The sequence below is a fragment of the Lolium rigidum genome, chromosome 3 (genome assembly GCF_022539505.1).
Source record: "Lolium rigidum isolate FL_2022 chromosome 3, APGP_CSIRO_Lrig_0.1, whole genome shotgun sequence".
NCBI classification, from domain to species: domain Eukaryota; kingdom Viridiplantae; phylum Streptophyta; class Magnoliopsida; order Poales; family Poaceae; genus Lolium; species Lolium rigidum.
In genome coordinates, this window is record NC_061510.1 from 34,595,356 (window position 1) to 34,609,092 (window position 13,737).

The window sequence follows — 13,737 nt, forward strand, 5'->3', positions numbered from 1 at the left end:
CCCTCCGTTCCTTTCTATAGTGCCTATTGTTTTTTGGCACGGAAATTAGCGCAAGCAAATTTATTGACAAAAACCCCCCAGCGCTATTTGAGAGGGAAAAAAGGAAACTGGAAACAGATCGGAGACGTGATCTGCTCCCTACGCGGCCTACTCCTTCCTAATCTCACGTGATCCTTATTTGCTATTTCCTTAACAGACGCGTGCGTGATCTACTCCTTCCTAATCTCACGTCCAGATTTTCTCTACGTGATTGCATACCAGATTTTCTCAACGTGAACAGATTCGTTCCAGATTTTCTGGACGGAAACAAATCGGTGAAAGGGGTTATTTGCAAAAAAACACAGCTTTCCTCTTATATTCTGAAACAATTGCGAAAAAACAATAGGCATTATAGAAAGAAACGGATGGAGTATTAGTATGGACATACGTAGTACTAGGCAAGATAGTACCGAGTTTTTTCTATGAGTAATATCGTGTACCGTAGTATCATGATAAGAAAAATATGTGTTAAATAAAATTGTCACCTCACATATATTCTAGGAAAAACATAGTGCAATGTCATATTGTTCTCCCAAAGGAGTGGTACATCATATTTTTAGACAACCACACGAGAGATGCAGAGGCGGAAAATAGGGAAATTGTGTTTTGGCTCATAGGTGTAGATGCACCTGTTATAATAGAAATTATTTTAAATTTATTTTAAAATGTTAAAATATTTGAAATAAAATTCTGAGTATGTATCCTCATATTCTATGTTAGCTCACAAAATTTTGGCATGAAAAAATATTTTTTGTGCAGTATGTAAAAATGATATAAAAAAATCTCGTTAAAAGCTATTTTGAAGCGTAAAAAATTATTATTTTTACACTGATCACAAAAAACAATATTTTTCCGTGAAACTTTGTGCGGGTACATAGAGTGTCTGGATGTACACTCTGATATTTTCCTCAATTTTTTTAAACATTTTAAAATATAATTTTAAATAGTGGTTGCATCTATACCTATAAGCCAAAATGGATTTCCCCGAAAAATAGTAGTATCTTTAGTCCATAAAAGGAACGAAGCAATTACCTATTTATAAGGCTGCAGATGTTGGTAGGTTAACTAATTTTTAATTAGTTTTAACTCATGTGTCGTACCACTTATTGTAGAAGTATCGGGATACTACCGATTTGACCCACGGTATCGCATTATGACCATGATACCGATCGATTAGGATATATTATGTGATATGTACCGTTTCATCCCGGTAAAATGTCAGTGTCGTAAGATACTAGGATGTTGCGCACAATGGTGATTACCCGATGAGGTGATCACAATGTCAGTGTCGTAAGATACTAGGATGTTGCGCACAATGGTGATTACCCGATGAGGTGATCACAATGTCAGTGTCGTAAGATACTAGGATGTTGCGCACAATGGTGATTACCCGATGAGGTGATCACAGCGTAACGCAAACGTTGCACAGCTCACTTTATTTTTTTCAAAACACAGTACAATCAAAGCCCTATGAATGTACACACGCTCACCCTATCCCTATGAGCATCTCCAAGAGGCTGCGTTGAAGAATTGATCCTGCAGGTCTTGAGATTGACGAAGTGATCACAGACGTCTCGATGTCAACGGAAACGTCGCCTCCCACTGAAAAAATATTCCACCTTTTTTATGAGACACCTAATAAGTGTTAAATCCGAAAACACGAGACAGCACTCACCGAAACACGGAAAATAGCAATGCTACCAGGCCGTATCTGCCCGCGGCCGGCACAAACCACGTGACAGACAGGGTACCAGTCTACGCGAGTCCGATCGCCATCGCCGGCCGGCATCACTGTCAATCCAGGTAGCTAGCTGCCGAGGCGGAGCGAGACGGACGGACGCCAACCAAAAGCGCAAAAACAACACGGGCCGTGGAGGCCGGAAAGGTCACCGCCATACCGCGCACGGGACGTGTGGCCTCCCGCACCGTTCGTCCGCCCGTTCCCGCGCGCGCCCACACACGCCATGCGCGGCCGTGCTTCACATGGCCGCCAGAGGTTGCCAAACCCAACCCGTTCGTCCGTCCGTTCCCCATGCGCGGCCGTGCTCCACATGCCCCTGCCAGAGGTTGCCAAAGCCAAGTAGCCAACCCGTTCCCCTCCACCACGCAACGCAATCAATCTCGGCCGCCCGCGCGTACAGTACGCACCTCCATATGATAAAACCCAGGCGCGCACTCCAACCACCGCCACCGCCGTCACCACTCAGCAGCAGTGTCTAGTAACTCCATCTGGACTTCTGCCGTCTCAACTCTGAGGTCTGAACTCGGCTGCTCGTGCCAGTGCCAGTGCCAGCAGCAGAGAGAAGCCATGCTGGTGAGGAGCTCCTCCACGCCGATCCTCGGCGCGCTGCACGCCTCCTCTGGCGGCGGCCACTCACCGGCCGTCCACTTCGCCGAGTCCTCCCCGACGGTCGCCTACCACCCGCCGGCCATCTCCTGCAGCCTCTCCAGCGCCGGCGGCTCGGATCACGAGCGCTCTCGTGGCACCGGCGGCCTACGCCGCGCCTGCTCCGACGGCAACCTCTCATCCCTGGGCGGCCGCGCCGACGACCACCACCGATCCAGGCCGGCCCCGCTCGAGACGATCCAGTCCTTCGCGGCCCGCGACGGGTCGTGGGACGAGGAGGACGAAAACGACAACGACGACGACACGGAGCAAGAGATGAGCTTCGGGATGTTCGGCGCCGTCGCGGGCACCGGCAGCACTTTCACGCAGGAGCACCCGCTGTTCCTGGCCAGGGGCCTGGGGATCGACCGGCTCGGCTCGGGCCTCCTCCTCACCGACGACGGCGGCAGCAACGACGGTAACGGCGGCGGCACCCACCCGGTGCCGTCCGGCGGCGGGGGGGACCCCTCCGGGATCGAGGCGCACTACAAGCAGCTCATCGAGGAGGACCCCTGCAACGGCCTCTTCCTCAGAAACTACGCGCGGTTCCTCTATCAGGTACTGTACAAAACTTCCATCGTGGCACTGCCGTAATGTGTCATAGGACAGATATCCACACAAATGTGCAGCCGTTCTAATCGATCGATCGATCCAATTGCAATTGCAGGTGAAAGGAGATCGCCGGAGGGCGGAGGAGTACTACTCCCGCGCCATCCTCGCCGACCCCGGCGACGGCGAGCTGCTCTCCGAGTACGCCAAGCTCGTCTGGGAGGTGCACGGGGACGAGGACCGCGCCTCCGCCTACTTCGACCGGGCCGCCAGGGCCGACCCGCGCAACAGCCACGTCCTCGCCGCGCAGGCCGCCTTCCTGTGGGACACCGACGACGGCACTGGCCCTGAAGAGACGACCATGAGCTACACCGGCTTCGCCGCTCACCAATCTATGGCTTCGGCGACGACCTGATCACCTGAACCTTGCTGCTGCTGCTGCTGTCACACTGAACCTGACGTTGGTAGGCGGAGCTCGTCTTCTTCTTATTTCAGTACTCCTAGACCCCCAATAATTGTAGCAACTCATCGGCGATTTACACAAAAATAACCCTTTGTTGGAAAAAAACGCACAAAATGACCTTCCGGACAAACTATTTCACGCCTCTAACCCTTTTGTGTGACGCCCTTGTGAAGGGCGCCACACCTGTCTATGTGGCGCCCGTGGGAGCGGCGCCACACATTGTCGGCAGACAAGCTCGAGCCGCCACGTATGACAGAACGTGTGGCGCCCTTGCGAAGGGAGCCACACAGAAGGGTGTGGCGCCCTTGCGAAGGGAGCCACACAAAAGGGTGTGGCGCCCTTCCGAAGGGAGCCACACAAAAAGGTTAGAAACGTGAAATAGTTTGGCTGGAGGGTTATTTTGTGCTATTCTTGACTAAAAGGGTTATTTTTATGTAAATCGCCCAACTCATCATGGCCATGGCATAGTCCAGCCTCTCTGTACTGCTTCTTGTAGCCAACAAGATTCTCCTGTCATTTCTAGAGCTGCATTCCTTCAGAATCTCACCATTGCACTACGATTTGTTAAGAGCATCTCCAGCCGCGTCCCCTAAACCGTCCCCCAAACCGCGCCGGATCGAGCGTTTGGGGGACGTGTTTCGTTCGTGCCGCGTTTGGGGGACGTCGCTCCCCAGCCGCGTCCCCCAAACGCCGCCCCCAAACATTTAAAGTATTTTTTTGGCTAGAAAGAAACTATTTAATAATATTCAAATCGGTTGAACATAAACAAATTATATATAAAACTTCGAAAAAATATAATTAAATACATATAAACTATCTACTTCTTCTTCTTCGCTGATGGCCCCGCCTCGTCGTCGTCATCGCGGTGGCGCTTCCTGCTCGTCACCTCTTCCGAAGAGGCGGTGTCGGCGCTCGACGCGTCGTCGTCGCCGGTGCTCGTCGAGCTGCGCCTTGGCCTTCGCCTTCGCCTTGGCCTTGGCCTTGGCCTTGGCCTTGGCGGCCTTCGCCTTGGAAGCCTTCGCCTTGGCCGCCTTCGCCTTGGCCGCCTTCGCCTTCGCACGGGCCACCGCCGCCGCCGCGGCCTCGCTCTCTTCTTCCTCCTCCTCCCAGCCCGGCCCATTCCTCCTCGCCGTCAACCGGCGGCGGGGAATCGTCGCCGCCGCTCGGCGTCCCGGCTCTCTCCCACCAATGGCGCCGGCCCGACAGGCTTTCCCTCGCCGGAGGTGTCGGACGGGAGCCGGGAGATGTAGCTCATCGTCGCCGGAGGTGTCGGATGAAGGCTTGGATGAATGGTGGCGTGCGTACGGCGTACGTACGGGTCTTATTGAGCGCGGATGAACGGCGGCGCAGAAGTCGAAGAGAGCAGCGGTTGCTCTTCCGAGGAGTCGGCGCTCCATTCCGGCGGGGTTGGCGCGTCGTCGACGCGCTTGCCAATGCGACGGTTCCGCTTCTCGTCAACCGCACCGTCGCTACGTATGTGGCGGTTGAGCGTCCGAGCCGGCCGACGGGTCGGCCCCGCGCCTCCTCGCCTCTCATTTCGTTGTGTCCGGCGTGCCCGGTGCGTCCCCGTGGGACGGGGACGGGCTCGGGACGCCGGACACCGAATGGGGGCGCGCCGGACAAAAAAGGGCTTTGGGGGACGCGGCTGGAACGCTTTTTTTGTCCGGCGCGCCCCAAATCGCTTTGGGGGACGGTTTGGGGGACGCGACTGGAGATGCTCTAAGCTCTGCTCTTCCAGCCAAAATGCAGATTTACAAGTACGTTTCATCGAATTAATTTAAAATGAACAAAAGATAACCACATCTGGTATGGTCAGTTAAGCTCTGCCAGCTCAAGTGCAGATTCACAAGTGCTTTTCATCCAACCAAAATGAACAAAAGGTACCCACATTTGGTATGACCAGTTAAGCTGATCTGCCAGCTGAAATGCAGATTCAGATGTGACATTTGGTACCACAGTAGATCGAGACAAGCAAATTTCCACAGGTAATGCAGATGCAATGAAAAAACTTCAGCTTATGTTAAGTGAAGAATCGGGAAAATCTTCGCAGCAGAAGCATACCTTGTTGGTCTGAAGAGTGAACACCACAGGGTGGTTTTCTACAGGTTCATGTGAATTGCGGGTCCTGCTCTAATATGACCTAAGTCCCGAGATATCTTCCTTAAGCTACACGGGGTTCGCCGCCGCCGCTGCTCGCTCGTCCATGGCTTCGGCGACCAGCTGAACCTTGCTACTGCTGTCACACTGAAGCTCACCTGATGATAGGAGCTCGTCCTCTTGCTTCAGTACTCCTAGACTCCCAATAATTGTAGCGGCTCATCTTGGCCATGGCCTAGTCCAGCCCGTGGCCGTGTGTACTGCTTCTTGTAGCCAACAAGATTCTCCTGTCATTTCTAGTGCTGCATTACTTCAGAATCTCACCATTGCACTACGATTTGTTAAGCTCTGCCAGCCAAAATGCGGATTCACAAGTGTTTTGCATCGAATTAAAATGAACAAACGAATAACCACATTTGGTATGGTCAGTTAACCTCTGCCAGCTGAGGTGCAGATTCACACGTGCTTTTCATCCAACCAAAATGAACAAAAGGTACCCACATTTGGTATGATCAGTTAAGCTCTGCCAGCTGAAATGCAGATTCAGATGTGACACTTGGTACCACAGTAGGTCGAGACAAGCAAATTGGCACGGGTAATCCAGATGCAATGAAAAAACATGAGCTTATGTTAAGTGAAGAATCAGGAAAATCTTCACAGCAGAAGCATACCTTGTTGATCTGAAGGGTGGTTTCTACAGGTTCCTGTGAATTGTGTGTCCTGCACTAATATGAACCGAGTCCCGATCTTCCTTTAAAATCAAAGGACAAGCTACAATAACATTGCAATTACACATTCCCTCAAAAAGAAAAAAAAACATTGCAATTACACATGCATGTCTCATCACCTATCATTAGGTGGAGAAATCATTATAACTTCAAGCCTAAGATACCCAAAACAGAATTCAGTACAGCAATGTCTACTTCTGAAGCAAACATCTTCACATGGAAGGCGTTGAAGTCGCAATTTCCAGTTAGACAACAAGTTCAGTGCCATCTATCTGTTCCAGAAGACAGTTCACAGAAAGCTGAAACTTTATTACTAGCCAACCATCCCCGAATGGCTGCATTTGAAGCAAAGTGCCACATACAAATTGATTACGAAAATGGAGGCATGATTTCCAAGGATGGAGCCTTTAAAAGAAAATCCAATACCTACTTTCGTCCAGGTTAGATAAAACCAGACAATTGCAGATCAAAGCAATATAACTACGATTGAGGCTAGTCCAGATCCTTAACAATTTCGATGCCCATGGACTTGGCCGTGCCGATGATGGATTTGGACAAGGCCTCGAGCGACATGTGCTTGCAGAAGGGGTCGGTCTGCTTCAGCTTCGCGATCTCGTAGACATGACGGAGCGAGAGGGATGTCACAATGCTGTGCCCCGGCCGGCCGCTCGCTGTGTCAATGCCTGCTGCTTTCTTGAGAAACCATGAAACCGAGGGTGACTTGACCACAAACTCGAAAGTGCTGTCCTTGTAGGCAGTCAAAGTGACCTGCATCGGAGTTTCTGCCTTGTACTTCTGTGTCCTGGCGTTGAAGTCCTTGCAGAACGCCATCAGATTAAGCCTGTAGAAACCGAGAGCTGGTCCAACGGGTGGTGCAGGTTTGGCAGCTCCAGCAGGAACTAAGAGACGGATTGTCGCTAGAACAGGTTTCCGCGTCGCAACATCTTTAAGTGTTGTTGCCATGTTATTTCTTTTTCAGATCTGCAGTAAAAATGCACGCCAATTAATATGGCACGTTTGCTCGGAAACTAATACCAGTAGCTAGCTAGTGGAACATAAGTCATTAAAATGAAGGTTCAGTGAAAGAATGTAGTTCAAAGTGAAGCACAAACACAGATTTATGAAACAAAATCTTCTTGACAACGCAAAAAGGTTTCTGAAGTTAACTCAAGGTTTGTTAGTCCGCCTTCTCAAAAGTTTTCACATGGAGGTGGTCCATGATTTCCCACAAATAATCCATGTAACGAATAATGCATGAACAGTCACTAAACTGTTGCAAGAATGTCCTCACACATAATTAAGGAACATAATGAACTATGCGTCAAATTCAGACTTCCTTATTTGCATGACCGAGTTAACTCCAATCATTACTCTAAACTGATAACCTTGTAACAAACACACCATAAGGCTAACAATTGTATGTCTAAGTGAGGAATACAAACCTTCACAGTTACATGCCTGCAACCATTACTTTGCAATGAGGCACCAACCATGTAACAAGGATTACAACTTTACAAGTTGAGACTAGTCCCTAGGGTACTGACTCATAGACTAGTCGTGACTAAAGCTCGACTAGTCCGCATGTAGAGTCCGGCAGTACCTACTACAAACAATCCATGTAACGAACAATGCATGAACAACGACAAACTGATGCAATAATGTCATACACATGATAAGCTAAGTGGAAAATTCAGACTTCCTCATTTAGTTGCCCGGTGTATCTCCAATCATTACTCTGAACTGATACACCATGTAACAGACACACCATAAAGCTAAGGTATGCTAAATACCCAACAATTGTATGTCTAAGTGAAAAAAATCAAACCTCCATACATGTCTCCAATCATTACTCTGAACAGAAACACCACATAACAAGGATTACAAGTCAAACCTAGTCCCTAGGGTACCAATTCATAGACTGGTCGTGACTAGAGCTCGACTAGTCGACATGTAGAGTCCAGCAGTACCTACTACAAACATACCTAGTACTGAAGTATACTTTTTTGAACTTAGTACTGAACTATTAATATACTAGTACAATTTGAAGGTGTGAGGAATGAAGAGGAACCTGAGACTGTGACAATTGCAACCAGAAATTAGAAAGTTTATAGCATATTAGCAATGGGGGGAGGGAGAAGTTACTCAAATGTAGCTGGAACTTCCAACTTGGTGGCTTGCTACTGATGGTGGAGAAGCAGAGCTAGGGGAGCTGGGAAGGAGCAGAGCAGTGGAGCAGACCTATGGCGCAGCACCCAATTTAACAGTCTGAACTATAGTAGTGACTGCTGATAGCACAAGCAATTATACAGGTATAAAATTCTTCCTACATTCTAATGCTTCTAAAACCTGTATGTACCAAATCTCTTGGCATGGAGGTACCTGAACGGCCAAGATTTGTACATTCACATTGAACACTAATTATCTGTGGGTTGTTTTCTAGTATACTGAGATGGAAAAGAAGGCTATTTATCACAAATCACATACAAATTTGAGAAAGGCTATCATCTTTAACCGAAATTTTCAACTGAAGTTATAACTAATAGACAATGCAGAAGACTTTTAATATTGAACAAGTGGGCATAGAACTTAGGCATATGCACTTCAGAGAACTTCAAGTCTGTTAACAACGAACACTCGACGGTCTGAGTTCCAGCATGACGTTTGTTCATATGCAATCAAGCAAATCCACACTCGGTGCGCATGATACAAGTACAACATAATACCATGAAGCGGATACGACAGCAGCTACCTTCATTTTGCCAGGTGCTACTGAAGACTAGTATGATAAATACGTTGCCGCATCCCACTGTATACAATTTACATACAGTGGAAACATGTTCCAGCTCTACGGCATTCAAAATTATCAGGGGTGTCCCCCAAGTTTATTCGTTACGGGCGTGTAGATGATGACAGGTTTGCTATATGAGAGCTAGACAAGAGTTAAGCAAGGAACCGAAACCTGAGTTCCAAATTCAGCAACACTAATCTTTGCTTCCTGCTCCCGCCGCCGGTGTCGTCCTTCCGTCGGTCCGCCGCCTCTTCTCCGTCCTAACGCACGGCACGGGGAGCACGAAACAGAGGTTGGAGAATGGTGGCGGCTGGGTCTAGAACCCTAGATCGGCCTTCCTTCCATTCGTTGTGCGGGACACGGCGGGCGAGGCTTTGCAGTGAGAGAGCGGGCCGCGAATGGGCCTACTATAGGCCGCCTGGGCAACTATAACCACCCCGTCACATAACCGGGCCGAACACCACGATGGTCATCCAACCTCTGGTGATTACACCCCAGACGGTACCCATCAGAGCTCGCAGATGGATCCCACCTCCGAATAATCATGCGAAAGGGAATGTAGATGGTGCTGTGTCGAGAAATAATAGAGTCGGTTCAGTAGCTGCAATTTTCAGAACGGCTGATGGTGTCTACCTCGGTTCATCTGCAGTGGTGTTCCCGGGAGTGACTGATCCAGGGACGCTCGAGGCACTAGCATGCAGGGAATCTCTAGCACTGGCAACTGATCTTATGATCCATGATATGGTGGTGGCGAGTGACTGCAAACAAGTTGTTAAGGACTTGGCGGATGGAACTGGCGGATGCTATGCTAGCATAGTAAAGGAGATTAATTTGCAGCGTTCCACTTTCTCTAGTATCTCGTTCATCCATGAAGGACGAGAATCGATTCAGATGCTCATAACTTATCTCGATATGCTCTTTCATTAGGCCAGGGGCGACATGTGTGGCTCTTAGAACCCCATGATACTTTGTTGATCCCTGTAAATTTGGCTGTTAATTAATAAAGCGAGCTGGTTACACTCAAAAAAAAAAATCAAATTTCTCAATTTCGCTAAAAAAAAAATCAAATTTCTCAACTGTCCTAAAAAAAATCAAATTTCTCAACAAAAAGAAACGCGTTGACCATCGAGAAAATATTTTAATTTAATTTTATTTAAATTTAAATGTATTTATACACTAAATTGCGTCTATATATATATATATAAGTATGGATAAAGTTGAAATCTTTTTTGTGTGATTGAGGGAGTACTCCTTGGGACAATTACAAACAACTTCTTAACCTCTATCCAATCACATTCCTAATTAGCTACCTAATCTATCAGAAACTTGTTTTCTTACGGCAACTCCAGCTCTGATATATTTCAGACACCAAGAGTAGCTTGTTGGCACGGTGGGCTTACCGGAGGAGTGGCAAGTTGTGCTAGTGCGGATTCCCGCAGATTGATGACGAGCCCCTTCCACTTGGCTAGTTATTCCAACCTGCTCTACGTGATGGTCAGCTCGTGGGCCTCCCTCCTCACTGAGTTCAGGCGACTTAAGGGGGCTTGACCTCCTTCTTCATGGTCTCTCATTGTGGCCGTACAGGTAATCGGTATTGCGCATATGGCGAAGAGGGCGGCATTGATGGTAGCGCATAAGCCCACATGGTCGCCACCCGCCAATACTAGCATGTAGAAGGCGAAGCGGGCGACGATGTTGCAAGGCACATCCGGGGCCGAAGCGGGAGGACACGCGTGGGTCTGTGGTGCTTCCTCGTTGACGCATTTTCTAACCCGAGTTTGGTTGATAAGATCGCGGCAGACCGCTAAGCTGGATTTTCAAAGGAACTCCTGCAAGATGATTTGGTTGTATGAAAATATCAGTTGCGTCTTCTCTCCTCCTCTTCTTGAATCTTGACCAGCTAGTCAAGCCACTCTACCTACCGGCTACCCACCCATATGGCCATATACAGTAGGCTAGACCAGATCCTTTTATCTTCTCCAGTTTTTGCAGTTGCAAACTTGGAAATGTTGCTCTTTTCATGACGAACAAGGAAAATGGCTATTCACAAGAAAAAAACAAGGAAAATGGCAGGCGTGGCCGGTTCCATTTCGAACGCATGCACAGTCTGCTGCACGCTCCTCCGTCAGCAGCAGCAGGCCTTGCCTCCTGCAGCTGCAGGAAGTTTCCCATGCAATGCAACTTGCCGTTCCCTGCAGAGTTGGTTCGGTCACGCCTTCGGTCCGGTCCGGAACGACCCTGCGCGTTTGCTTCCGGAGGAAACTTGGCGGTCTTTGCTCCTCCAACGATAACTTCGCATGAATTCGCTCCAAACTTCGCCTCGAAGTCTCGCAGAAGAGGAAGTCGAGTGGGAATATGCGTGTAGTATTTCCGTTGCTTTTGTGGGCACAGTATATCCTTGTCGGCTTTAGTGCGTCTGGAAGCAAGACCATTACAGGTGATCTGTTAGGGCATCTCCAACCTAACGACCCAAACGGACATGTTTTCGCGTTCGATTTTGGCTGTTTGGGTCGGCCTCCGGAGACGCGGACAGACGAGGACGTCCGTGCCTTTTTTTGTTGCCCAACGCACAGACTCAAATCACTGTTCCTCCTCTCTACTGCATACTAGTACTAGTTGTGATGAACCACCCTGCCCGGCCCCGGCGACCTCCGCCCAGCCACGGCTCGCCCCGCCCGTGCCCCGCCCGTGCTCGCCGAGTCCTGGCAGGCCGCGCCCCGGCGACCTCCGCCCAGCCACGGCTCGCCCCGCCCGTGCCCCGCCCCGTGCTCGCCGAGTCCCGGCGGGCGCCGCGCCCGCGCGACCTCCGCGCCCGCCCGTGCCCCGCCCGTGGTCGCCGCGTCCCGGCAGGCCGCGCCTCGGCGACCTCTGCCTCCGCCTGTGCCTGACGCGACCGGCGCCGCCCCCGCCTATGCCCGTGGGTGGCCGGCCGTGTCCGCCCGCGCTTGTGCAAGCTCCGTGGCGCAGGGCCGCCGGCGAGCTCCCGCAAGCTCCCGCCGCAGCGGCGTTGCTCCGGTCGAGCAGGTTGGCCGGGACGAGCGCCTCGCGCACGGCCGCTGCGACGCGCTGCAAGGCGAGGCCGCCCCGACGCGCTGCTTCCTCCCAGGCGGAGACGACCACGTGCACGGCCCCGTCCATCTCCCTGGGCGGGCGTCCTGGGCTCGGCTATGGCAAGACGAGCGGTGGAGTGCCGAGGCGCGGCCCGTGCTCGCGGCCGGCCGGCCGGCGCCCGTGACCGCGCGCGCGCGACGCGGCCGGCGTGGCGTGGCGAGGAGTGACGCGGCCGGCGCCCGTGGCGGCATGGCTCGCGGCGATGGGGCGAGCGGCGGCGCGCGCGCGCGGCGGCCCATGCTCGCGGTGATGGGGCTCGGGCGGAGCAGCCGCACGCGAGCGGGCGCATGGGCGGAGCAGGCTGCGCGCGCGGCGCGGCGGAGCGGCAGCCGCAGCAGCGCGGCGGCGGCGGCGAAGCTGCGCAGCCGGCGGCGGCGGCGCGGGCGAAGCTGCAGCAGCGGCGGGCGGCGCGGGTGAAGCTGCAGCACGCGGGCGGAGCGGCCGGCGCCCTTGGTCGTCGCCTTGCGCATCGCCGTCGACGAGCTTCGCCGCCGGGGCTCGTTTCGGCGGCGGCGAACTCCGGCATGGATGAAAAAAAGGCCTAGCACAGAGCGGCGGAGGCCTCAATGCGAAGGCGACGGCGGCAGTGCGCCAGGTGAGCCTTTCCGCCGGCAGCCATGGGAGCATCCAAGGGGGAAAAGAAGTCAGAGAGGAACAGAGGAGAGAGAAGATGTGGGGTCGGGCGGATATAAACGGATGTCCAGAGCCGCACGAAGTCGTCCGGGAGGACGCAAAAGCCTCCCAAATTTAAGCGGGCTTTGGGTCGTGCCGGACCTCACGGCAGTCCGTTTTGCATTTAGATCTGCGCGTTGGGACGCGTTTTTACCCAAACGGACGCACGCAGTGTCCGTTTTACCTTTTGCGTACCCGCGTTGGAGATGCCCTTAGCACTACTATTGTACACGCAGTTGAAGATGCAAGTGTACTTGCCATTTTTATAGATAAGTACCGTTCACAAAGTGTATCTAGAGAGCATAAAGCATCGGAAGCATCCTGCCATCCAGTAGTGGAAAACCCGCAGTCCCCAGCAAATAGTTAATAAATGTAAAAAAAATACTACACTCTCTTCTTGAGAACAATTGATAAATGTGGAAACCAGCTCTCTCCCACCAAATATTTCAGAAAATGAGAAGACCACACACATTTTAGGACTTAAACCGTGTTGTGATTTTTCCTATACAATAAATGAGCAGACCATTTACATAGAAAAAATAGAGAATAGCAAAAAAAAATCAATTTATATATGTTTGATGTTGTGATCCAATTCATATATTATCGTCGGTAGATATTGTTTTGCTAGTTTGTACATGTGCTACATTGACAGGATGTTGTGTGGTGATGACAATGGCATTTATGTTGCTGTTACGCTGCCATTGATGCCCTTGAGAGGGACTTAATACCCCAACGAATTTGTGGATGATTGCGATGATTATTGGATTTTCTAGGAATTCGTGGCATGTCTTGAACGTGAAAAAACATTTTGCATGAGAAGATTGGTGGCGGTGGCGATGATTATTGTGACCTTGTAAGGCCATTGTTGCCATCAAGGAGAACAAAATTTGGAAAGATGGGTCAG

The 13,737-nt window shown here is 50.9% G+C and overlaps 2 protein-coding genes across 3 annotated transcripts; one reads left to right on the top strand and one right to left on the bottom strand.

Annotated features, from left to right (window-relative positions):
• The first annotated feature begins 2,245 nt into the window (after positions 1-2,245).
• LOC124695549 lies at positions 2,246-3,498 on the top strand. The gene is made up of 2 exons (XM_047228380.1): positions 2,246-2,983; positions 3,093-3,498. The coding sequence occupies exons 1-2, from the start codon at positions 2,348-2,350 to the stop codon at positions 3,387-3,389; spliced, it is 933 nt and encodes a 310-aa protein (XP_047084336.1). The 5' UTR covers positions 2,246-2,347; the 3' UTR covers positions 3,390-3,498.
• A 2,881-nt stretch (positions 3,499-6,379) lies between these two features.
• On the bottom strand, positions 6,380-9,412 carry LOC124695553 (50S ribosomal protein L11-like). Of its 2 annotated transcripts, none has more exons than XM_047228383.1 (2): positions 9,222-9,412; positions 6,380-7,243 (listed from the first exon to the last, which is right to left on the bottom strand). In XM_047228383.1, exon 2 carries the CDS (start codon positions 7,223-7,225, stop codon positions 6,755-6,757), a length of 471 nt encoding a protein of 156 aa, XP_047084339.1. In that variant the 5' UTR covers positions 7,226-7,243; positions 9,222-9,412; the 3' UTR covers positions 6,380-6,754. The 2 variants fall into 2 exon arrangements, with proteins under 2 accessions (XP_047084339.1, XP_047084340.1); XM_047228384.1 differs by lacking the exon at positions 9,222-9,412 and adding an exon at positions 8,405-8,519.
• Between the last annotated feature and the right edge of the window lie 4,325 nt (positions 9,413-13,737).